At 39.0% G+C, this 27,476-nt stretch overlaps 1 protein-coding gene and 1 long non-coding RNA gene across 5 annotated transcripts in view; one reads left to right on the top strand and one right to left on the bottom strand.

The window, feature by feature from the left end:
* Positions 1–27,476, top strand: part of spon1a (spondin 1a) — a 135,566-nt gene that overhangs the window by 100,879 nt on the left and 7,211 nt on the right. For 2 of the 3 annotated variants that reach the window (XM_037749532.1, XM_037749511.1), the window contains 6 exons: positions 10,418–10,482; positions 10,800–10,802; positions 20,065–20,266; positions 23,453–23,593; positions 25,620–25,695; positions 25,786–25,968. In XM_037749532.1, coding sequence (XP_037605460.1) covers positions 10,418–10,482; positions 10,800–10,802; positions 20,065–20,266; positions 23,453–23,593; positions 25,620–25,695; positions 25,786–25,968 — 670 coding nt within the window. The remainder of the gene's footprint in view (positions 1–10,417; positions 10,483–10,799; positions 10,803–20,064; positions 20,267–23,452; positions 23,594–25,619; positions 25,696–25,785; positions 25,969–27,476) is intronic. The other variant, XM_037749522.1, reaches the window with a different exon arrangement.
* The window catches only part of LOC119476233, a 480,685-nt gene continuing 479,197 nt past the window's right edge, over positions 25,989–27,476 (bottom strand). For both annotated transcript variants that reach the window (XR_005203974.1, XR_005203973.1), the window contains exon 5: positions 25,989–27,180. This is a non-coding gene — a long non-coding RNA (uncharacterized LOC119476233). The remainder of the gene's footprint in view (positions 27,181–27,476) is intronic.

Here is a 27,476-nt window from a genome sequence, read left to right on the forward strand (position 1 = left end):
AATTAACAGATCCACTATCCTTAACTAGATGGTGAATCAGTCTTGAGTTGGCTCTGTGATTTGTCTGCCCATTTTGGTATAAAAGTGCAGTCTTGTCATGTGTTTTCAGTAGGGCTGTCAAAGTTAAGGCGTTAACGCAAATTTGTTTTAACGCGATCTTCCTGAGGTTGTACCAGGCTCGGTTTTAAAGCTAGAGAGAAGATATTGGCAACCTATGAAACATGAGGAAAAACTGCCATGACCATTTTCAAAAGGGTCCCTTGACCTCTGACCTCAAGATATGTGAATGAAAATGGGTTCTATGGGTACCCACGAGTCTCACCTTTACAGACATGCCCACTTTATGATAATCACATGCAGTTTGGGGCAAGTCATAGTCAAGTCAGCACACTGACGGCTGTTGTTGCCTGTTGGGCTTGATGTGCCATGTTATGATTTGAGCTTATGTTTTATACTAAATGCAGTACCTGTGAGGGTTTCTGGCAAATATTTGTCATTGTTTTGTCTTGTTAATTGATTTCCAATAATAAATATATACATACATTTGCCTAAAGCAAGCATATTTGCCCACTTCCATGTTGATAAGAGTATTAAATACTTGACAAATGTCAATTTAAGGTACATTTTGAACAGATAAAAAATGTCAGATTAATTTGCGATTAATCACGATTAATCATGGGCAACCTATTTTAATTTTAATCGATTGACAGCCTTAGTTTTCAGATCAGTCTGATCAGCTGCAGTGTCCAATTACTAACAGATTTCCAATAAAGGGGTGGGTTGATTCGGCAAAAGATCTCTGAAGCTCTCTTGTATCCTCGCTTATGTCTCCTCAGAGATTCCTCCTCACTTCTCGCTCCACAGAGCAGAAATAAAAGCATTGGAACGGCCTTCATGATGGTGGACCAGAATGATTTCTGGGTCAAGCAAGAAACGATCAAATGGGAATTGAGATGCACCTAGACAAAGTGTGAGCTGTGATGCTATGGATCTTTGCTTGTAATTGAAATCAAACCAATTCAGTTGGAATAATATGAAACAGTACAGTTTTTATAGATATTTTCATTATCAGTAAAAACATCTCAATCAAAAATGGCACAAACATTAAACTGTTTAATAAAACACTGTTGAGTCCTACATTTAGTAAATGCGCCTTGAAGAAGAGCTAAAGCTGAAGACCTCTGATGTGGCCACTAAACAGCACGTTGCTTGTCTAACTTAGCAAAATTCATCAACAATATGAAATACTTTTGCTTTCTTTTTAGATTTTTCAGATTTTATAACAACTGGGTAATAATTCATAGTGGTATAGTTATCTGCCACATGACGTGAAATTTGGGTTATCAATTATTAAGAAAAATGCTCTTTAAATTGGCTGCCATACAACACCTAGTTCATGAGAGTGCTTCTTTTGGATTAGAAAAAAAAACATATAAGGAGTGAATTACTTGTCTGACGTTGATAAATGTGCCCTGGCTTCGCTGGACTATGGTGAGATAATTGACTTGGAGCAGATGTTGTGTTATTGTATAGGATATTTTAATAAGTCACACTTTGCAGGCTACCGTGTTATTTGAGCTGTGGTGTTTGTCCAGTAGGGCAGATGTGTCCGGCTGCTGCCGTCTGACAGTGATTAATGACACAGGGATTGTGATGCACAACATGATGCATCAATACAATATGATTGATTACAAAAACAGATTTGCATTCCTTTTGGATATGTTTAGCGAAATTGTAAGCGCGATGGTGATTCTATTTTCAAAGGTAACACCAGGAGTGCTCGGAGGAAAACTAAACCTGAAAAGAGAGAAAGATCAACTGTAATTCATCAGTATTCATTTATTCAGTGAAAGTAATGAAAGCACTGTATTTCCTAAATGCATCTATTTAAGACGGCAATAAATCAAAATTATTTTTTGACTGACTGAAATATATTTTGAAGCGGCACAGGTTTTGAAGGAGCTTGATGGGACTCGGGGACATATTACTTATAGTCAGCATAAACAATATTATAAATTGGTAATAATTCAATTAAAAAGTGAGAAAACAGTGAAATTGGAACCTTGAAACGTGAGCGCAGTGAGAAGCAGTATGTGGGTTTATTAGTAACTAATGGCTCGCCGTAGAAAAGCATATCATTTGAAAATACACTTCTTGAGCCCATTCTAATGAGTTCCTGAGCGGTTGTCCCTTAGCTGCCACCCTTCAGGATGCAACAGAATTATAGATTTGCTTTTGCTCAATATTAAATTAGTAGAAGGAAATGACAGGCAAGAGGCAAGGGACAAGTTACATTGCTAATAGGGTTCAGCTTTAGACATCTCTGTCATTAGTGGAAATACACCATTTGAGCAGCAGAAGGTCTACTTAAACGTAATCTTCAAAATGTTATCCCTCTCTGCCTTCTTTTGACATAAAGCAGGGAGTGGATTTAGAAATAATTCTGCGAGGGGGAAGACTTTAATTAGGGGTGTAAGATGTCCAATTAACAGCTAATCAAGAGATCCTTCAGTTACTGTTCTGAAAATGGAAAAGTATGTTGGCCCTTATGTGCAAAAAACATTTAAGAAAACAGCTCAATAGAAAACACACTTCAAAACAAGTTTTTCAAATTTCATTGTTTACATAGGCAGTCATGTTGCACTTGCAGACAGGATCATGGTTCCAGGGATTTATTATGATGGACCTGTGGTTTGAAATGAAGAGAAATGAGACAAGCAGATGTTTGCAAATGCACTTCTTATAGTCTTTTACAATATGTATATGTATATATATACACCTAATTGGGTTAATTGGTCGGCATCACAAACAGAACATGTACAAGTGTATGGTAACTGTGTTAACTCAGTTGAATGCGTCGTTGTTGCTCGTGGTGACGGCAGCTGTTGAAAACACAAGCAGAACATGTAGGTGTCCTTGTAAAAGCCTTCAATTTTACTGTCATCAATTTTAAATACATACCCATCTGTGTTTATTACCTACGCCAACTATTTACGTAAGTTTCTACGAGCAACCACGGTGACTCACACACAACTTGCCACCACAGTAATGGCGCATACAAAACGGCCGCCGGATTCGTCTATAATAGCTGTTATATAATGTTCACCTGTAATAGCCTATGTTAGTGGGAGCAAATGGTTTTATAAATAATATGGAACGTGACTGTTAACTTCATCTTTTAAAGTAAGATTGAATGTCTGGTTAAAGTTGTGAAAGTACATGTAAGCAGCTGGCAGCTTGTCAGATCTGTTCCATGTGTGATCTGTTCTGCTCTCACTCAGAAAGCTGCTCCTACATTTCTCTAATATGTCTGTTATATAAGTCCTTCTTGGGTGCTCTTTGTCACTCTTTAAATGCAGGCAGCAAGTTTCTTCTATCTTTATCTCTGGCATACTAATCCAGTCATACTTGTTAATTGAGAAATGCACTCAGATTCTGTTCCAAGTTAATGATCTGTTGCACATTTTGTCATTAAGCCAATAAATGTCTGTGCTACCAGTCATTAAACCCAACAGCAGAGTTGTGTGAAGCGGTAAAAGTGAATTTATTTATGGCAGCATACTTTGATACTTTTAACTCTAATGGAAGGACGAACCGAAATGTTGCTGCTTTCTCTCTCGAGTCCAAAAGAGGGACGGTTTACAATTTCATACATGAGAGATAAACAGCGTAGCTAAATATTAGTACTAATGCATTTGTGAAAGATACAAATTCAAATCTTTATGCAAGTCAAACTGCAACAAGTAAAGCCCAGATTTAGCAAAGTTTTGTGCAAAAATGACAAAATCATAATAGCCATGTGTAATGAGTGTAAAGCATTCAAAGTATTTTTGTGCCCGTTTTGACGATGCATATGCCTACTATTATGATTAAATTATTATTCCTTTATCCATATGATAGTGTTGCTGGTGATGTGAAAACCTAATATTGTCAACTTTGATGATATTTCATGTTTCAAATTTATTTGAAGGATGATATGTCCCTCTATAGACTAGAAGCACAACACTTCCTGTTGTAGTTTATGAAGTCAGGTACATTGTAAACACATGGTTGGCATGCAAATCAGAAACAAGCCTGTTCTTTGCTTCTGAAAACATGGTGTTTTTGAAAAGCTATTCAAATCTAGAACTACTCGTAGAACCTGTCACCATATCAGTGATCAAGGGGGAGCTCTGACCCGAAGATGTTGTTAGATAAAAGGTCAGGGGGCACCAGAACTATCAGGAATCATCAGCTGGTATATACGTATCTAATATCTAGTACCCTCACCAATCCCATGGCAATCCGGTGAGTTGTCAACATACTGTATCTTACTGTAGACACATAGTGCCTGCAGCCTCCATATCAAGGAGGGCTGTAGGATTGACCTGCTTGATTTGTGGGAATAAATAAACATTATACTGTATAACAGAAATGCAAAATGTATCTACAGTTCTACATTCAATTCATCTACAGTCAATTGTCTCCATTTTATTCTGTTTTATGTCAATGTGAAAATTGTAGTTCTTTTCAAATGGAGGAAATAACACAATTAACAAGGTAGATGTTTTCTGCTAGATCAAGAAAGACTGCCTGAGGATCTGTAGCAATTTATGAGTGTCAAAAGCAGTCCATTAGGGTGTCTGGGTCCCTGACTTGGTAGATTAATATTCTAGCTGAAGTTTGCAAGTTTTGCTTTTGGTGATGAAGGAGGCTCCTTGCTTGTGTAATGATCTTGATTTGCATTCATTGTTTAGTGACTTTAGATCGTTAAGATGAAAAATCGGAGTGCTCAGCTCAAGCAACTCAAGCAGGAAAAAAATATATCAATTCCAAATGCAAATTGGCCTTGCAACACAAACTTATTGAATCCAAATCCAATGTATCAGACATTATCTTTTGTTTGTGTGGTTATAACAACATGTAATGTAACAGTTAAAGCTGAAGTAGGCGAGATTGGAGCAAATGTGATTTAAAAAAGTTATTTTTATAAAACGGTCGCTATATCGTGACAGTAGTGCATGAAACAGGTAACCTGAAAAAAATCATGTGCCTCTGTGTCCTCCGGTGCTCCTAACGGCATCTGCAAGATTTCACAGACCGGAGGAAAACAAGCAGTCAGAGCTGATCTGAGGTCTGCTGTCCAGCTGCCGTCTTTGAGAGCCGGCTGTCAATCACTCGCGAACTCTGACTAAACGGTCAAACTAGGCAGCGCTGATCAAATATGAATCAATATTATGTTATGTTAATGCCTATTTCTCGCCTCAAATGTTTTCAGAATCATCTTGTAGTGCACGGTTTAGCTGTAAAATGAGAAAATTTGTGACGCGGCCGTAATTGTGAAATCTGGTGAAGGAACGCCAAGTTCTGGTCACATGACCAGAGCACAGCCAATAGGAAGGCTCTCTCAATGAAATGACTGTGATCTGTCAAAGTCTCCCGTCACGGGCTAGATTTTTTTAAAGCCTGAAAACAGAGCCATGAGGAGGTGCAGAAGTCTAGTTATCTCTCAGAACACTTGAATTACAATATGCTGAAAGGTTATGGATTTTTTGCCCAATGATGCCAAAAATATACTGCCTACTGCCTCTTTAAGTAAACAGACTAGTACATCTTAGCATTAAATATAATGTAACTATAATACATTTTGATGCTATAAATACATTTCCACCAAAAGAGAAGATCACTGATGTCAATTATAGGAAATAAAAAATGAAGTAGCACTGTCCTGTGGGGCAGATGAGCCTCTGGCTACAGCTTGTACTGACAAGTCTGCAATTAATTATAAAACTTATCCATTCCATCAAAATGTCTGGGGAGTTACTAAGTGATGGGTTTCTGGTAATTAGTAGGTAATGATGGGAAACATTGAATCACATCCTCTATATTGATCCTACAGAGACTTTCTACATTTGACTGGAGACTCACTTATGGCTGAAGGGAATGAGAGCCAGCAGTGAGATTCTACTCTGTACCCTGTTTGATACACATGTAGGGGAAGGTTTAGCTCAATGGTATGATGCGTTGGGGAATAGGAATAATATGAGATGGTTTCAATATAATTATCAATCTGTTGACATAATTGTTCTCATGGAAGTCTAAAGACACATTCATGTAACTAAACACACGCGTCTGGTGGACATGTGTGGGAGGTCCTGGCAGTGGTGTGTATGTGAATACGCACTTAGTTTTATTTAGTCTAGATGCTTTACAGACTTTCATGGTGGATAACCTCTCTTGGATGATACTGTTCAGTGCAGAGGAAATTGGTGAAGGTTTGCTAAAATCATTGAAAAGTTTCAGCTTGATTTGAGTGTCTTGGGGTCACAAAATGATCAGTTTGCTTGCTTGCATTTTCTTGGTGTAATGAGCTGGTTTGACTTTATAACTGTGTCACCAGTGGAGACTCTGAACTGAACCTCCAGTCCTGGTAAACAGAGCTCTGATGCTGCAAAGACTTGATTGGTGTTTCCATTTAGTGACTGATGGATGTGTGTGAGGAAGAGGGGAGAGGTTTTATTGTCCGGTGTCAGAGGTCGAGGGAAAATGTGTTTTCTTGTTTGGGTTTTGGTTGATACTGGAGTGAAGATGTTGGCAGAGGTTTAATATGTTAAATCTGCTCTTCATTCTGACGTTTACTCCTAAAAACAGTTTATATTATTATTACTAAGGCTGTCAATCAATTAAAATATTTAATCACGATTAATCGCATGATTGTCCATAGTTAATCACGATTAATTGCACATTTGTCTGTTCAAAATGTACCTTTAAGGGAGACTTGTCAAGTATTTAATACTCTCATCAACATGGGAGTGGGCAAATATGCTTGCTTTTTGTAAATATATATTTATTGTATTTATTACGTTTTATATTTATTTATTTATTAAATATATATTTATTATTGGAAATCAATTAACTACACATACCAATTGCATTTAGCATTAAAAAATAAGCTCAAATCATAACATGGCAAACTGCAGCCCAACAGGCAACAACAGCTGTCAGTGTGATGACTTGACTATGACTTGCCCCAAAACTGCATGTGATTATCATAAAGTGGGCATGTCTGTAAAGGGGAGACTCATGGGTACCCATAGAACCTATTTTCATTCACGTCCATCAAGGACTTTTGGAGTAATCTTCCAAACGGACAAACCAATAAACCAACAAACAAACCAACGCCGGTGAAAACATAACCTCCTTCCTAGGCCTTCGGCCTTGGCGGAGGTAAAAATGCAAATATAGTATTTTTTGTGTGAACGGTCTTAGGGCTGATGTCATGTTACATGATAGCTGAAAAAAATGACGTTCTACTTTTAAAAGAAAAGTTGGTGTTATTTCGGAAAATGTGGTACATCTTCAGTATAGATACAAACTACATCATCGTTTTCCAAGTTCCACATTTTACTTTAATGAGTGTTTCTAGCCAGGTTTTCTGCTATATTTTGCAGTGTTATATATTTTACCAGAGGCACACAGTGTGCCCTCTGATGACTAGTGAACGGTTAAAAGCTGGCATCAATTACATCCAATCACATCAGCTCCTCTGATCCCTGTTAAAAACGGTGCCCTCACCAGCATGACTGACTGACACTTTGGGGAAGGAGCAGAGTCCAGACTGTCCTCTGCTAAGAAGAAACAAATATTCTTATCGGAGAGGTGCAGAGTTGCACTACTTTAAAGTCCACACAGTGGTCTGCACTTTGATATTTTATAATCATGTTATAGTGGAGAAATCCATTTTTCTCATCTCTTTTTCTCACCTTCAAAGCAGAATCATGTTAATTTTTCACAATTTTAGGAGGCTAGGCTCATTCAAACATCATATTGTATATATGGCCATTCAGGTATAGTTATTTTGGGAATTTCAAGAGCAAAGTAGAAAGAGAAAGAGAGAGAGAGACTGAAAAAAACAGTGATGTTTCTGGGGTTGCAGGTGCAGTACATGAAATGTGTCCTTTTCAGCACTTATGAGTCGCATCGTGACAGTTCAATTTGTTCTGTAAATGGCTGCCAAAAGACTAAATTGTGGGCTTTTTTTGGCTCGCTCACTATCCTTGTCACCGTCTTGGACGTTGCTGGTTGTGAGGTATCTCTTCCTCTAAAGGTTTCAAAGCAATATTTGCCAGCTCTATTCCTCATCAGACCTGTATTCCCAAGCTCCTTTCTTTTCACCTTCAGCCAGGGAAACTGGATGCTGAAAACCTCAGTCCTAGATCCCATTTAAGAGAGAGATGGTATGATAAAAAACAAAAGTATCTTTCTGTATATTTACCTACAGTAACTTAGAAGCTGCATTACAGTCACAGCTCTTGTGTGTCTTCAAAAAAGATAAACATGTTTGTGTAGAAGAACAAACCTGAACCAAAAAGTAGCACCTTGAATATTCACACTTGTCAACTGCTATTCATTTAAAGTTTGCAAGTGCCTCACTGAATGTGACTGAAACGTTTACTCGAAAGTGTAAGCATGCAGTACTATGTTGGCTTGTGGAAGCATGCAAGAGGCATGAGTTTGAATCCTTATCACAGCCATCAGTAACATCCTTGAATCTGAAATAGGATCAGTCTGCTGTGCTTATCAGTCAGATTTGCTGCAATGAAATTCAATAACACAGAGCAGGAGATGGGGGTGGTTACTGGAACACTGACCACAGGAAGTAGGGTTACTGACATCATTGCAACAACTTCGCACATTGTGAATACACTTAACACCTTTTTTTAATGAGAAGCGGTAATTTGCATGGAAAGTAAAACACTTTTCTGTTTGGCATTGTCTGAAGTGACGGTGTCTTCTGCCTCTCTGTGAGCTTTTCACTGGAAGGTTGCAAGTTTGATCGATCCTCACACTGGCAGAATTCATTTTCATTGTGATAGATTCTCATCCTCTCATGTGTCTGTCTGTCTTATGTATTATATCTCTGTACCTGATGGTAAATACAATCTAATGTTCCACTGCTAACACAAACCTTGCTCAAAAAAGAGTATTTTTACATTTTCTACAAAACATAAAATGCATCCAACAGGGGGTTAGACATGATACTCACAAACTAGGGCGGTCAAAGTTAATATATAACGATAATAACACGTTAACACAAATTCATTTTAATGCTACTTATTTTTTTTAACACATTAATACAACTTGCAATTTTCAGGTTGTAGCATTCAGTTTTAAAGCTAGAGTGAAAATACTGTCATCATATGAAACTAAATCCATTGGTACAAACCATGTCATACTAGCTTGTCGCCAAGGAATAAGAAAATTGCGCTAAATTTTGGTGAGGAAAAACTGGCATGGCCATTTTCAAAGGGGTGCCTTGACCTCTGACCTCAAGATATGTGAATGAAAATGGGTTCTATGGGTACCCACGAGTCTCCCCTTTACAGACATGCCCACTTTCTGATAATCACATGCAGTTTGGGGCAAGTCATAGTCAAGTCAGCACACTGACACACCGACAGCTGTTGTTGCCTGTTGGGCTTAAGTCTGCCATGTTATGATTTGAGCATATTTTTTATGCTAAATGCAGTGCCTGTGAGGGTTTCTGGACAATATTTTTCATTTTTTTGTGTTAATTGATTTCCAATAATAAATATGTACATACATTTGCATTAAGCAGCATATTTGTCCACTCCCATGTTGATAAGAGTATTAAATACTTGACAAATCTCCCTTTAAGGTACATTTTAAACAGATAAAAAATGTGCGATTCGTGGTTAAGTATGGACAATCACGCGATTAATCGCGATTAAATATTTAAATTGCTACACAGTAGCTCTGCAATACATACTGTATTTGTGAAGCGTATAATGTCCATGTTCAGTTAGTGCTGCTGTGGTATTTTACTGGATTTCATGATATTGTACTCCTTTATATGGACCTTGCGTCTATGGGTGTCCCTGGGGTGTCTTCACTTCAGAGACTGTGTGCATAACCCCATTTAGTATATTACTTTCAAGGCTATATACTGTGATTTTGTTCAATCATATTTACTTTTAAAGAAGCTCAAGAGGAAACCAAGTACACGTGTAACATGTTTGAAATAATTCCTTTCATCTTCTAAGAAACCAACTAAATGACATGGCACCAAAATGTATCCATCAGCTAAGTTAAATCCATCAAATCCTTTAACGACAAGGGGTGATCCTTCCATGTATGCACATCTTTTGTATTAAGGATGTGACAACCACCTGTCACTATGAAAATACATGTTGAGGCTGATGAAAAAGTGGAGATGTGGAAAAGTGGAATCTTTTGACCGTCTTTATCCACTGACCATAATGACTTTGTAGATTGAAGTGTGAAACTGTTTTTTTTTTTCCATTGATCCTTTTTAATCATTCACCCGTTAAGCGTGATGGTTCAAAAGTGAAATGTCGATTATTTCAGGGGACTGAGATTGAGCTTTTGTGTCTTTTTGTCTATCTCTCTCCTGTAGGGTGATGACGTCCTGACAGTCATCAAGATGAAAGCACAGTGGCCAGCCTGGCAACCGTTTAATGTGTAAGTAATATATTCTTATTATCATAACGCTCACCACACATCTGCTACTGACTGTGCTGCAAAATTTCATCAAAAATGTAATACAAATTGCAAATAATATACAATAGTTTTCACTGTTATACAAAGTTTCCACACACCCAGTGGTTTTCGATATTTTGAAATTAAATTACAGTATAAAGTCATCTTCCTCTCTGCCTGTTGATCTTATTAAAGCTATCATGTGGGTATTCTTTCTATCAATATGCCGTCCATGATATCCAAGACCAGAGATAATCATCCCACTATAGAAAATTAAACATCCGGTGTTGTCTTCACAGACGGTGAGTGCCCATGGCCGATGAATAGTATATACTGTATCATGAATGAATGCATGAATGAATTAACTTTTTATTATCGTGTCATGCATACAACTATTCCCAACCTACAGGGGCTTACAGTACAAGACGCCATGAATTCATATGAGCCAGATCAGAGAGCTCCATAATATACATTTTCCAAATTATCAAAATTAAGAGGCTATGAAGAACTCTGTGCTCTAGTAAACAATTGCATCATAAACACAGTGGTTGTATAGATATGAATAGTGATGACACAGCAAAAAACTCACACACAAAGCATGGTAAATGACGGAGACGGGGTGCTGCAAAGTTCACAGTCGGAGCAGGTATAAGGGAAACACTGAAGGCTATAACATGATAACGACGACTCGCAAATTATTATAACCGGAGGAAATTAGACAAATGACAAGACCTCACTGTGAGTGAGTGAGAGGAGGCGGGACTATGTGGGCACTGCAGCGGTGTGTGCATCAGCTGGCTGTCCGAAAGAAGAGAGGGTGATAAAGTGCAGCTGGTACCGGTGTATCGATAGTGAGAAAAATGATGATGTAATGATGAATGATTGTTCACGAGTCCCAAGTCTCGAGTCAAGTCTGAAGTCTTTTGAGGACGAGTCTCAAGTCATTGTGTGTGCGACTGAAGTGCGACTCGAGTCCAAGTCGCAGACTCTAGTCCCCATCTCTGCTATGTACAGATATCTGAAAATACCAATTAAATAACCCAGACTGTGAAATAAGACAGCCATTGCACTTGCCCCCATCTGAGTACCTCCACCCACGGCTCAAGAACTACCTATGCTAAGGTGCACCGTATTTTTCTCGCAAGCCAATCAGAACAGACTGGGCTTTTTCAGGTGGGGTCTTAAAGAGATGGGCGCTAAAATGGAGTATTTCAGACAGTGTGTCAGTGTCATGTTTTGCCTCGCAGAGACGTGACTATTACACGCCTGTATTAATGTGCAGTACCAGCAGGGGGCAGCAAAGCCACCAATTTAGGATAAGGCAAGAAAACCACTTTGTGAAGTTAAGGGAAAACGTCATAGTTGGGCTTAAAATAAGTACGTAAACCTAGTAGAACACATACAGAAACAACATAACATCAGTACGGGAAATGTGACAAAGATCACTGATGTAATTCGCAAAACAAAACACGGGTCTCCTGCTTGAAAGTCCTGTTTGCTTGACCCATCCACCATAAGTTGTCATTCTCACTTTATATACTACGTAACGAGCTCTGAAGTTCCGTCACTACACAACACGTTAGAAACGTCGCGTGACAACCGTCACTATGTATGTTGTATTTGATGTATATTCAGACAGACATTATGAGAAAAATGTTTTTTGAACATTAAAGCATGTGAACATGTTCTAATAGAAACCCAAAATACAAGTATGAACCTGAAAATGAGCATGATGTGTCCCCTTTAAGTGGTTTGTAAGAAGTGGTTGATTGCCAGCTGACCTTTAACAGTCACCTTTACCACTACTTTTGAAGTTCCTCTAGCACTTGTCTTACCCCTGCTGTGAATTTGTAATGCTTTAATCACTCTTGAGTAACTCCGTCTGTAGTGGGTCCATGGCATATAAGCGGCTCCGCTATTTTAATTTGACAATAATGTTTGACGTGTTTTAAATTTGAGGTCGTAGTAATGCAGTCACTTATCTGGAGCCAGATGCACTAATTAAAATGTAGAGCACAGAACATGTTCAGCATGCTCCTTAGTAGATATGTCCACTGTGATGGATTATCTTAAGCAATTTTCAAGTCATACCAAATTAAAATGACTGCAAGGTAAGAAATCAATCTATAAACTTAATGGAATACTTTTGAAAATAATCAACATTTATATAAAGCATCCACACTTTGTAGTTAATATGCCAAAATATTCTCAACCACTGGCAAACCACTTAACATAAATTAATTCACATATATGATACCGTAGGTTTATGGCTTAAACCTGCAGTAGGCAGAATGTTTTTGGCATCATCGACAATAACCTTTTCAGCATATTGTAATTCAAGTGTTCTGAGAGATAACTAGACTTCTGCACCTCCTCATGGCTCTGTTTTCAGGCTTTGAAAAATCTAGCCCGTGACAGGAGACTTTGGCCAATCACAGGTCATTTCAGAGAGTGCGTACCTATTGGGCATTCCTATTGGCCGTTATTCAACAGAGGCAGCTGTCAATCACTCGTGAACTCCGGTCAAACTAGGCAGCGCTGATCAAATATGAGTCAATATTCTGTACTGTAATGCCTATTTCTCTTATAGTGTACTGTTTAGCTGTAAAATTAGAAAGTTTGCTCCGGCTGGTGGGCGGTGCTTGGTATTTCCTAAACTGATCTCAACATGGCGGCTGGGTCACAAACTTTCTCATTTTACAGCTAAACAGTACACTACAAGATGTTTCTGAAAACATCTGAGGCAAGAAATAGTCATTACAGTAACAGAATATTGATTCATATTTGATCAGACCGTTTGATTGGAGTTGGCGAGTGATTGACAGCTGCTCATAGACGGCAGGCTCCAGCTCGGCTCAGATTGGTTGTTTTTCTCCGGTCTGTAAAATCTTGCAGATGCCATTAGGAGCACCGGAGGGCGCCGAGGCACATGAGGCATTCTTTTAAGATTACCTGTCTCATGCACTACTGTCAGGATATAATGACCGTTTTATAAAATGAACTTTTTTTAATCATATTCGCTCCATTTCTACCCACTGCAGCTTTAAGGTGTCAGAACATACTGTAAGAAGTTAGTATCCAAAGTTGGACTCAGAGCTTGCTGATCAGTGAAAACCCAGCTCAAAGATGCCCTGAAACTGCCAGCCACACCATGCTTACAGTGTGCATGCTCATTTACTCCTAATTTCATAAGAGCCATTTAATCTCTTATTCATGAGAAAAACAAGAAGCTCGTTGGCTCTGCTGGCTCAGAAGAACTTCAGTGGTAAAGGCCTGTTCAGTGTTGTTTCCTCAACCACGGGGCCTCGGCGAGGGCCATGTTTAATCTCCAAAGGAAAGAAAACAGGAATAGAAGCAATGATATCCACTAATTAGCTTACCCTGTGCTGTACAGGCAACCAATTAATTGTTTCACACCGTGATTGTGTGTGGCACATCAGATCAATTATGTTGGTTTGGAGCAAGAAAAAGGGAGGACGTTTTCTATCGATAACTACATGGAAGTGTCCTCAGCATGGAAGTAGGCTAAAGAAAGTCCACGTTTTATCAACCAACTGGGAGACGTACCTCGTTAAGTCTTAAAGTAGTCTTTAGAGAGTTTATTAGCTGCTTGAAAAATGCATATATTCATATTTACGTCAGCATGTTTCATAGTTGTATGTGTGTGTGTTTGTGTGTCCAGTAATAGTGTAAATATGCAAGTTTGTGCTTTTTCGGGTGTACATGTTTGTCTGTATAAAGAGGGAATTTTGCTATTCATTGACACAAAGCTTTTCTCCCAATTAGAGTTAATGATCATCCCCTTCCAGTTTTTTAAAAAGGTGGTTGTCAATTAAAGCTTCCAACATTCCTTGCAGAGAGAGAAAAGAAAACAGCAACAATACAGAATAAAGAAGTGATTAAATAAAGCTTCGATGAAGTCTGGGGTTTAATTACATTAATAGTGCTTCATTTTTAGGTTTAGTGCCTCCTCTTAAACCAGTTTTTCAATTTCATTTGGCCAGAAGGAGCAAAATGAGTGCGGGAACAAAGGGCAACACAGCAGAGATATAGAAAGATAGTAGAGGTGGGAGACGAGAAAGGAAAGAGGCTGAGGAAGTAACAGCCATTATCACACATATTAAAGCAGTATGTCTACAGCAGTGGCTCTCCTGAGACCCAATACATAATAGGGAAAAAGAAATAAACTTGAGAATTTCTTCTCCAGAAAATAAGGTATACTCGACAGATCCTTGTCGGAAAAAAGAGGTGACTTAATCACCTGTCCATACATTTCAGGGTCACCGGGCTTTCGGAGTTTATGTCAGTAATTAAACAATAAAAGAAGATGAAAACGATTAAATAGAATGAAAACACATGTCAAGTTGTAATCAGGGTGTGAATTTCAAAGAATATTTCACCATTATGTGACTTTCCAAACTGTGGTGGTCTATGTAGTCCATTAAAACTACAACCTTTACAACCACCACACTGAATATTGACAGAAAAATTGCCATTTTGCTGCTAAACGAGCCCACAGTGCCTACATGTCCAAACCACCTGTTCTTCAGATCAGCTTCATGTTCTTGACTTCATAGTCCTGTCACTGCCACATCATTTTGCAGCCGAAGCATAGACATTACTTTTAAAATTTAAAAGCTGATGCTATGCTCTTGTCTTTCTTAATCAGTAATATTTTCCATCTGATTTCAGTCGGCCCATGTAAATGACTGTCTGTAATCTTAAAAGTCAGAGATTATAAAATAGGTCATGCAACCAATAAATGTCACAAGTCATCCCGGCTTCCTGACCTCAAGGTGTCTGGGGCAGTTATTTTTCTTGTCTATCCTCAAACAAACTCATAATAGCAGTGTTGACCAGCCCAGTCACACGAAAAGGCGTGTGAATGACTGGATAATGCGCATGGCTAAAGCGTGTAAGAAGAACGCCCTTCTTGCTTTAGGCGTGTCATTTTCACGCCATGGAGTCTGTACTGACTGCAGTGTAAATGCATCCGTGTGAATATGTAACGCTCAGAGCTAGTGACGTAGAATGAATAGGGAGAAAGACTGCTTATGGCGAGTGTGAAGGGAGGTGGATGGGTCCAACAAAAACAAGACTTTCAACCAGGAGACCGCTATTTTGTCTTGTAAGTTACGTTAGTGATGTTTGTCACATGATTTCCGTACTAATATTATGTTGTTTCCGTACGTGTTTCACTTAGTTTCCGTACTTATTTTAAACCCAACCATGACATTTGACTAAACATAAGTGAGTGGTTTTGTTGCCCCCTGCTGGTAGCCTACTGCACCTTCATACATGCGTGTAATATTCACGCCTCGATGAGTCAAACCATGACACTGACACGCTATCCTCCGGTGGTTAAGCAGGTCTATTACATGTTTTGGCGTGATACCGGGTGGTGTTGATTGTGGTGTGAACAGGTGATGTTGGAATCATGCTTCTCCAACGATACACGTAAACATCCCCGCAGACCTACAGTACACAAAGAAGGGTGTTATGGGTAACGTAGAGGACGTGCACACCTCTGAAAATCTCAACAACACTAGTGGAACTATAATTGTCCTGTAATAAGAAATGAAATATTAGCTTGGAAGCAAGTAATATTGTAAGTATTTAAAGAGATTTCATTGTAAATACTTCTTTTTCAGAATAGGAAGTGACCTTCTACCGAAAAAGTAAAAAACAGCTGTGTCTTCAAAGATGAGGCGGAGGCTGAAGTTGACTCTATGTTAAACTTATAGCATGGAGTTGCATTTGCTTCAAGTAGGATGGAAATTTTATTCAGAACTTGACATTTAAAAGTTAGTTATGTCACTGACTACCTACACAAACAAAGACAGAGTTTATCCGTAGGCAGGCACTGAGATAGCAGGTATGCACTAATAATGCCAGTCCAGCTGCTGTAGCTTCAGTATGAGATCAGGCTACTGCAACTGAAACACACTGCATGTCTGCCACTTTCTTTAAAGGACCAGTGTGTAACAATCAGGGGTATCTATTGGCAGAAATGGAATATAATATTAATAACTATGTTTTCTTTAGTGTATAATCACCTGGAAATAAGAAACTTGTTTTCCTTGCCTTAGAATGAACCGTTCATATCAACATAAGGAGTGGGTCCCCTCTACACAGAGTCCGATATGTTACATCGCCATGTTTCTACAGTAGCCCAGAACGGACAAAGCAAGTAAGGGATAATGTACAGCGAGCTACTACATGTCTTACCCTGTCTGGGTTTATTCCACAACAATGAGCGAGCTGTACATTATCCCGCTTATTATACGGCTAATTACTTAAGAAATCGATAATTTGACACAAATTCAGTCCGACATCAGAACTGCGCCCATAGCAACGTTCTGTTATAAAGACGTAACAGACCGTAGAACGCCGTGATTGATCAATCAGAATTGAGTATTCAACAGTGATGTGTAATAAACACTTTTAACTTTTCCTACTTGGACCGAAGTCGATAACGTTACTCGCCGTCACCGCCACTCTCTCTCTCTTGCTTCACCACTCACGTCCCTCGTACACACACACTCTACGCACTGGCTCTGCTCCAAATGACCAAGGCTACTCTTAGAACAACTGGCTCGAGATAGTGCCATATACGTTTTCAAGTCGGCCACCGTAGTTTTTCTACACGCTTGGCACACGGGAGAGGTTTCAGTTGGTTGCAAACTGCAACCTCAGCGCTAGATACCGCCAGATCCTACACACTGCTCCTTTAAAGCGATGCTTACCTAAGCCACCAATTTGAGTTTACCAAACTAGTGTTTTCAACATTGTCTAGTATCACACCTCACATTAATACGATTACTTCCCTAATTGAAAGACTTTTCATTCTTGTACAAACCCAGAATTCAAACACACTTAGCATGAAAGAAAATTACATATTGTTTTTAATCAAACACTCTGTCACTCACAAATGGACACAAAAACACCAGAGTGAGCAGTGCAGTTTCTTATAGACCTTGATAAAATAGATAACTCTCAAGTCCTCTAACTCTCTTTTTTGCACTGTATCCTCCCACTCTCTACTAAATCACTTTATACTGGATTGAAATGGTTGCATTTATGACAGCTACAGTACCTCCATGACACACTCAGCTGGTTCTGTGTTGTCTCCTTACTCCCGCTCTCTCTTGTCAGGTGTCTTTCTAACAACCAGAAGACTGCTTCGGTGTTCTGTGGCTTACATTTGATTAGCAGCAAAAAAAAAATAAGCTAGTTGTCAACGGTGTGAAATAAGGAGCTTTTGAAGACAAGAATATAGCCGTTAATGAGCTACATTCTTTATTTCTGTCTGTCACTCTCAGAACTACTTCTTGGCGTTGATAGCAAGGGTTTATGTGTGTGTAGTGTGGTATAGTAGTGTAGCGAGCCTCTCTTCTACTGTTAAACCAAGTATTTTTTCATACTAGAAACATATTAAAAATATTACTGAGGTTTTCTAAATGTCCCAGCTTTCAACAAAGTAGTTAAATGGAATGATTAAACAATTATCTAATTTGTTACTTGTTGACCATTTAAATACATCATGTCCTTTTAATAAATGCCACAGTCAGTAAAATGTTTGACCACAAACTGGTAAAAGATCTGCTGCAGTTCCACTGGTATTGTTAGCTAAGATCCAATCAATCAAATTTCCAATTATCCATGTGGCAACACCATGACATATACTAATATTCCTCTCAGAAAAATATGCAAACATTCATAAACAGAAACATTTTGGAATAACAAAAGCATTTCACTGGAGTTTTCTAGGGTGATTAATCCCTTTCTCATTTGCTACCAGACTTGCTCTGTCTCTCCTTTTCTGTCAATTACACTTTACCTTTTTGTAGAGCCCAAGTAGCTGTCTGATAAACCTCCAACTTGCAGTACTCACTGAGCAGAGGAGCCCAGGAGAGTTGAGTCAAGTTGTTTGTTCCCAGGGGAGAAGGGCTATTTCCTCAGAGGCCATCATTAGCAGAGTGTGCAAGGGCAGCACTGAGTTGGCTGAAGTCAAATGGATTTATATGGGCATGATGAGAGGTGAAAAGGATTCACTGGCGAGTTGTTTATGTTACAACAAGAATCTTCCTACTCCTAATTAATCTTGTATTGGCTGGGAAAATTCTTAATTAGTTTAGCTGTCAATCACTGGTCAATACAGATGGTCAGAGGTGTGTGTGTGTGTGTGTGTGTGTGTGTGTGTGTGTGTCTCCTGTGCTGGACAGAGCAATGTTGGTGTTGAGATAGATGTGGTCTGGCTATGAGAGTCTGATATGTCAACTACATATTTGTCAGTCACTATAATTTGTAGGCATTGTAGGTATCTTTCTTTTCTCTCTCTGAAGGAGAGTCTGAGTTGTAACATTCTGAAATATATATAGATCCTCTCCGACGCTAACAAATGTGTTACAGGAATTTCAGGAGTTGTATTCTCCTAGTTAGACTTTTATTCATATTATATCAGTGGTTTTAAACTTATGAACCTAATGGTTTTGAAGCAGGACCTGCAGTATTTGGACCAAGTTGCTAATGAAAAATAAGGCGTGCCAAACTCAGTATAGGCTACACTTGTGATTGAATGCAGATACATATTCAATCAACATTGCATATCTAATGCTACTGTGTATATATTTAGCTATTTGAACTATGTATACTGGCATCCTGAGCAAAAGAACAAATTTGAGATGAAATAAATTCTACCTTCTCAATTTCGGGTTGTAGCAGATTGGCATTGGTATGTGCATAGCCAAAAAATAATGGACTCAGGGTTAAACACCTTGCGTGTACCAGACTGGTGGATCGATTATATAAACCTTCCCATTGGCTGACTATTGCATTCAGTTCCCTACAGCCTCCCATTCAGACACTGAATTGAATTGATTGCATTATTTGTTGTTGATTACTGTTAACCTAATACATTGTCAGTAAAATGTCATATAAGGGATATATGATAATGTCCATTATCAGAAATTAATGGATTAATTCATTTCTAATTATGGACGCCTAGCATGGGCGCAGTTTGAACTTTAAGGTTAGGGGTTCACAAAAAAAATCTAGAGGGAATGTAATGTGTACATCACAGAGAGGACCAATGTATTGAGATGTGTGTAGCCTACATATTACACCCTCCAAATAGAATGCGATGCGAGCAAGCGTCAGCAATGAAATCAGTTTAATTACATGTTTTCTATTGAAATTAACTAACTGGCCGCAGACGACGAAGCGCTGCACAGCGTACTATTATGAGCTGAACTTTTGTCGGACAGCGCCGAAGTTGAGATGAGGATTTACTGATATGATACCTCCTCATTTCACTACAAACACCTAAATAAGGTTACAGCTGGCTGGAGGGAGATCGCCTGAATGTTTATTTAGGCTACTGTTGATGTATTGTGTGGCATTTTCAGTAAATATCGCAGCATAAAACCTGTGTTTTCTGTTTAAAAAACACTAACGTCGGAAGATAGCAAGTACTGCTAACCCATCTTTTAAGTGGTTTCGTCTCCAGTCTGATCTTGACGGAAAGTGCATATTTAATATATTAATATTCACTTTCTTCCTCAGGCGGGCCGCCCCCTCAGCTGAATTCTCAGTGGACCGGAGCCGTCACCTCATGTCCTTCTTGACCATGCTGGGGCCCAGTCCAGACTGGAACGTGGGTCTATCTGCTGAGGACTTGTGTACTAAGGAGTGTGGTTGGGTCCAGAGGGTGGTCCAGGATCTGATCCCCTGGGATGCAGGCACTGACAGTGGGGTGACATATGAGGTCAGTGAGAACATTGATACATTTTGATATTAAAGGGAAAATTTGACACCTTTTACATCATAAACACACTTCATTCAAACTGAACAGAAACAAAATAAAGCTCACTAAAACCACTAGTTCGTTTCCACTGTTCCAACAAACAGCAACTCTGATTTGGTCGAAATAAATCCTTAATTCACAGAGTAAGATGGGAAAATATATGCCGGCTGTCTCTCTCTGCTGGGCGTCTGCCCGTCGAGCAGTGCCCCGCTACAGCGGCTCGTTGGCGGCTCCCACTCCTTCTTCGGAGGCAGATCATTAAATTAGCAAAATACAATGACAAAAATGGCCCTGCTGGCTGGTTGTCTTTTCCAGTTAATCTTCGGGATCCTTAAGAATGTCTCCAGCATACCTCTGTTCGAATGAGGAGGAAAACTTGCACAGTTACGCACACACGTCTCTCTCTCGGGGTTGTCGTCGGTGACAACATCACACAAAAACTGCCTACACTGACATTCATTACAGCAGAATGATTCAGTTTCTGTTGGCAATGGAGGACAATTTGAGCAAAGGCACCACCAGTCGGTGTTGGCTCTCGGCAGCTCAGACTCTGGAGGGTCCTCGCGGGCCATATCCTCACTGCAGGAGCAGCAGCCTCGAGCGGCTTGTCTCAGGCTGAAAATGCCAGTCAGCCAAAACACTGTAAAATGTACACTGTAAAAAAATCTTCCCCATAACATCCTCTGCACTCATATTTCATGATGCTACTTTCACTGTTATAAACGTAACACAAGCGAAGTTACACGTAGTTCTTCTTGCCCTCAATGGCGTTATTGTCACGTCACTGGATGCAGGAAGAACAGATTTTGCAGCTGCGCCCCAGAGACACAGAGAACATCGGCAAGAACTGCAGGCATTTTTCACACTGTATCCCTAACTCAGCTAGATAGAGATAAAGTTGAAAAAAGGCAAATTCTCCCTTTAATTACAAAAAGTAATTTACTCAGTAATTTTCTCCTAAACATGAATACAAAAATCAAGAATATTTCCCCATTCTGTTACATGGGCTTGTATTATCTAATATAACTCATCTGTAATTTTAATTAATTCCTAGAGTGGAACATTATTTAACTGTTATTAATTTCCAGTCTTTTTAGTGAAGCAAACACTGAAATATTGGCATTAGTACAGACTTTTTGAAATGTAGATTTAACACATTACATGTCAGCTGTCACTGAAATATTTTGTGTAACAGCCTTTTCAAATGTATTAAATTTTAACGCTTACCAGTGATCATTACTTTAATTAAATACTAGGGAGAAAGGAACTTTATATCATCATCATGCAACAAAAACAACAGTGTCCTCTTGAATGTGTGACTCTACTCAGGTTACAACCCCATAATCCCACAGCAATCACATCCTTCTGTAAACTGCTATTCTCTCCACCTTTTACCCTCTGGATAACCTTCTTCCTCACTCTCATCACCAGCTGAGTCTCCCCTTCACACTCGCATTTTGACCTTGTCATCACGCCAACCTCTTCCTCTTCAACTGCCTGTCTGCTCACATTCACAATCACTCCCTCTCTCACCTCCGCACACACTGCTTGTCTGCAACAACTCAAGTGTCATCACCCATCCAATTTCTCCTTTAACAGCCTTGAACGTCTTCCCCTCCCGCCCTCACCCTGAGGTGCAGCACGCTCAGTGTCTCCGGTCAGCGCTAACAGATAAGGCTGCGCGTGCGCATGTTTGACCTAACTCTATGACGACACGTGTGAAACCTTTGGCTGATCTCTTGGAGCTCACCGATGAATCCACTGAACTGTGCTCTCTTGCTTGTTTTTTGCCGGAATAATTTCACTCTTCATCTTCCTCTCTCCCTTCTGTCTCTCACACACACTCTCCTTTGTACACCACGACTGTCCCTGCTTACAGACACTTGGTGGCTCACACTGACTAAATCGTACTGTAAGGGCAAGTCAGGCATATTCAGGAACTTTCAGTTTGTATTCTTTTTCTGTCTGACCTCTATGACTGGACTGACTATTTCCTCTGTTAGGAGACTGAAACTGGATTTTCAAACTGCGAGGAAGAGACGTTAGACAAAGATACTCTGTGATGTGAAAGGGAAAGGTGTTTTGAGAACAACAGAAAGTTAGTTATTCAACGTATCCTCATACAACAATTCATATGATATCTTACAAAAAGTTATTCCTCATTTTTCATTTGTTTTCCTACGAATGTCCAGCAACAAGTTACGCATGTGTCAATTCACGCTTGCTACGTATGTATACAGTCCAATTATAGGACATTATTTTAAAAGCTCACAGCTGATGTTATTTTTTATATAGATGTTAATTGCAAGCTATAGTACTGCTTACATGTAAACTACAGTAATATGCTTTAGTTATATAACCTATTATAGTTACATGCATTTTTTTTAATCAGGTTTATAATACCGTATACTGAGACTGTTGTCATATCACGAAAATCTCATACCGTTACAACCCTACATGAAGAGACTCAAAAATGTAAACGTTAAATGCCAACAAAACAAATGTTGCCGTATTTTTTGTGACAACTTGCTCAAATTGTGCTATCCATTATCTGAGAATAACGACAGAAAAGTATCATGTTTACGCTTTTTAGAAAGATCAATAAAAGAAACCCTCATTGTGCAGCAGAGCATAGTGGAACAGAGGCTATTCTGGAAGTGGGGTGGGACAAAATTGTTAAAGGCAAAGGCCTGTAACAGAGTAATGAAGTCCATTCTCTGTGCAATTACTTTTTTACTATATCTTTTAATTAGTGACCACTCACTACCCTTCTCCCAATCTTCCTCTCCCTCACAAACAGAACTGCTCTTTGCCTGTTTTTGTTCAGTTTGGCCTCAGTGGTGGGTGAAGGATGAGCTGGTCTTCTGCCTCCAGACAGCCTCTGGCAGTGGTGCTTCCATCAACCCCATGCTGGCAGACCTTTACTGTTGACTAATAAGAGCATCTCCCATAAACACTACAGCGCTCCTCCACAGCTGCTCTCCGACTTTGGGACTTGTCCTTTGTGTAACTTTGACTGACTTTGTGCTGATTGTAGTGTATTTTTCAAACGGATCCTGACAGTGGGTTATTTTTGAAATCCCAAAGATTCACAGCTTTGTGTTTTTTTTTTCTCTTTTCTTCTTTCTTTCTGTGTGCTTCTTTTAGTCTCCCAACAAGCCCATTGAGCCCCAGGACAAGATCCGTCCCCTGACCAGTCTGGATCATCCACAGAGCCCTTTCTATGACCCTGAAGGAGGCGCCATCACTCCAGTGGCCAAGGTGATGGTGGAACGCATCGCCAGAAAGGTCTGTCTCTTTTCATACAAGTCGATGGAAGCCCTAAACGGGCATGATTTAAAAAAAAAAAAAAAAAAAAAAAAGATTTAAAAAAAAATGTTTTCGTTATCTTGAGATCACAAGTTAATTATGTTGTTATCTCAAGAAAACAAGCTTTCTTATCTTGAAATAACTAGATAATTAACGAGAAAACAAAAGGTTCTTTTATTTTATTACTTATAATGTTTAGGTTAAATCAGCTGACGGTAAATGCAGTCAAACGGCCCAGATCGAGGTAAAAGCATGGCTGTATACATCCATGTATATATGTATACATCCATGGCTGATGGGCTTGGTGAAGTTAACGGAAGGATACACGTGTGACTACATCCGGTTTTCAAAATAAGGTGTTTAAAGGGTACATACAATATATGGAAATATGATTAGATGGATTATATTCACAAGCAGCATAAAACATGTTACCTGTGTCCCTTATAAATTAAAAAGAAAATACCACAAAATTGGGAGGGAAATGTCTTTATACTCTATCTGGGCAGTTTGAATGCATTTATTTGAACCAAACATTATAAGTTATAAAAGAAAACAACCTTTTGTTTTCTTATGATAAGTTATGTCGTTATCTCGAGAAAACAAAGCTTGTTTTCTAAAGATAACAACATAATTAACTTGTGATCTTGAGATAATTATTATTATTAGTATTATTATTAAAAAAACAGTCAGCTCTTGATGCAAATATAGATACTTGGTAGCTTTTATAGGAGAGTGATCATAATGCAGGCAATTGCATCATGGCAGTATATTTCAAAAGATAAAGGTAAACATTCAGACCGTCATTCACCGTTTGCAATTGTTAATCATAATGATAAAATAACAAGACTTGAATTGTGCTGTGCATATTCCTGCAGAAGGCAGTGCAGTGACCCAGTCATTCGTCCTTTCATCACAGCAAGTGAAAACAAAAAGAAAAGGTCCTTTGTTGCTCTGTTCTCCTTTGATTGCTACTCTGCAAGTTTTTTTTCTCTTCATAGTCACCCATTGTTTTATTGCTGTATTTTGAGGTGATCCTTCAGTACTTCCAGCTCAGCTCTGCACCTCCTCTTCACACATATAGGCTTCCTAGTTCACTCTTAACACTCTCGATTCTATGTTACACTGATATACCAGCCAAAATAGATTAATATAAAAACAGAACTGGCATCCTTTACTAATCTGCCATCGTTATGAACTATAGATGCATTTAAAAGCTTTAAAAGCAAAGACGGAGAGGAGGGGAGAGACACCTGTCCTTATTCTTTATCACTGCTCAGCAGGTACGACGGTGAGTTCAATCCTGTCCATCAATACAGTTATTGATCAATGCTGGATGTACTTGTGGTGTGCAGGGCGGGACTGGTGTTTCGCAAGGTGAAAAAAATCATTGGGACACCTGTCAACACATTTGTTTGCTGCTTTCGAAACTGAACAAAAATGAAATATAAGGTGCTAAAATTATATTCTTCATTTATATCAAGAATAAAAGCCTGCTGTACATTGCTTAATAACTCAAATGTGTTGTGATGCAGCTCCTAAAAGAAGTCTCCTTAGCCAATAAAAAATACACAAAGCATTGAAAAAAAAGTTAATTAAAACATGTATGGCCGGTATTCAAATTCACTCTCTCTATGAAATATAAACTTTTTATAATCATAATTTGAGGGGAACTCTGGCTGCAAACCAGAAAGGGATGAAAAGGTTAGCAGTGCTTCAGTGGCATCTAGAGGCAGCTGTGGGGAGTTTATTCCGTGATCCTTTTGCCACACATTTGTCATCATTTACACTTACACACACTCAGTTTATACTTCCATTCTTACACAGTACGTCTTTTCCCCGTGTATTGTTTTTGTAAGAGAATTTGTAAACTTATGCTGACCTTCCCATTTGCCGGCTGTCACTCTTTCTCATAGCTTAGAGAGAACAAACAGAAAGCCGAAGCAACAGAGCACCTACAGAGTGCTGGAGTATGTGCCAACATCACTATGTGTCTGTGTGTCCACAGGGCGAACAGTGCAACATTGTGCCGGACAATGTGGATGACATTGTAGCAGATATTGCCCAGGAGGAGAAAGAGGAAGGTCTGTATCCTGCTCCCATTTCTCTCTCTCTCTCACACACTAACAGCGTAAGGCTATTATAGTATCTTTATTCCCTTTACCATCTTGCAGATGACACCCCTGAGACGTGTATCTACTCCAACTGGTCTCCATGGTCCGCCTGCAGCTCGGCCACTTGTGAAAAGGGCAAGCGGATGAGGCAGAGGATGCTAAAGGCCCAGTTGGACCTTAGTGTGCCCTGCCCACACACCCAGGATTTTGAGCCTTGCATGGGGCCTGGATGCAGCGATGAGGGTGAGTATCTATCTAAAGACTGAAGGTTACTGTGTCCACGAGAAAAACAAAATAGTCCATGTAGCTGATGATGTAAAAGACCTCTGAATTAATTTAGAAGTCAATTTAATTAATTTCTAGAGGCGCAGCATCCACTAAGCGCCTTTACGAGCACTTTTAATCTTTGAGAATTGAAATATTAGGTTTATTGCTTCCATTGTTTTGACACTCTGAAAAGTGTTGGCACTTTCAAAAACTTTATCGTATCAGGCCATCGATAATACCCGAGGTACTATTCTACTGCAGCGATGAAGTGAGAGCAGGAGGAGAGGCAGGGAGAGCACTTTGTTTATATGGCAGGCTTTTAAATTTTTATAGCAAGTCAGGTTAAATTACATGAGGCCATTAAATATAGTTTGTAAAATGTTAAGACGGAAAGTAATTATGTCTGCTGGTTGTTCAAGGTTTATTTCCTTTTACATTTTTCATCCTCTCTCCCTACAATCATTTTTGCCTCAGCGGCAGCAGGCTGTGTGTCCATGTAGATCAGTCAGTCTGTCACTCTGTGTTCAACAATTTAATCAATAATGAGTCATTAGATTAGACCAAATTGTTGTTATTAGTAATGACTAATGAAACATAATGACTTAGATGACCCCTGACCTGTCGCAAAGTGAAAGTTTCCTTTGACCAAGATGTCCATCATAAGTATGGATGACTGATATTAATCAGTTCACATGATGTAATGATGAAACCAATCGTTGTTGCCCATTAAGGTTAATCAGCTAGGACAGATTGTGCTTTAAGAGGTTAATTATCTGTGCCATGTTTTACACCTTGAATGCTGAATATGGAGAAATATTGAGACCCATACTTATGATAATATGGTCAACTTTATTTATATAGCACCTTTTAAAAGTAAGTTACAGAGTACTGCAAGGGTGGAAAAAAGATTAACACAATTCAGCACTACAGTTAAATAAAATCCAGCAAATAAAAGAACAGAAAATGAAATAGAATAAAATATGCCTCAATAAAACTGCTCATTTATTCAAATATACTGAAAGTAACTCCTGCTGTGGGTGCACATAACACATCACGCTGGTGTCCTTCAGCGTAGCCTGGCTGGCTGCCTACACATATTATCAATGGCATGAAAATAATATCTTGGAGAGACTATGTATAAAAAGGGCTATACTCCTACATGGTTCGTCTGATGTGGATGTAAGCACCCTGAAATATAAGATGAAAATTGGCATTTTAACATCACAATCACTGATTAATTTCAAATCCAGTGAGCTGGAGTACAGATCAAATACAACAAGAAAATGTCACTGTTCTAATATGTACTCTCTGCTTTACCTCCATACACCAAGATCAGATGCTATTGGACTGATGTAATGTATATGGTAGGTCTATATAAACATTGAATTGAATTGAATAGATCTGCTCACGTATCTGTCACGATACCCGATCCAGCTATTTGAGTCAGTATCGGCCTGATATCGGTGCATTCTGAGTGCTATCTA

The sequence above is a fragment of the Sebastes umbrosus genome, chromosome 2, assembly GCF_015220745.1.
Source record: "Sebastes umbrosus isolate fSebUmb1 chromosome 2, fSebUmb1.pri, whole genome shotgun sequence".
Lineage (NCBI taxonomy): Eukaryota > Metazoa > Chordata > Actinopteri > Perciformes > Sebastidae > Sebastes > Sebastes umbrosus.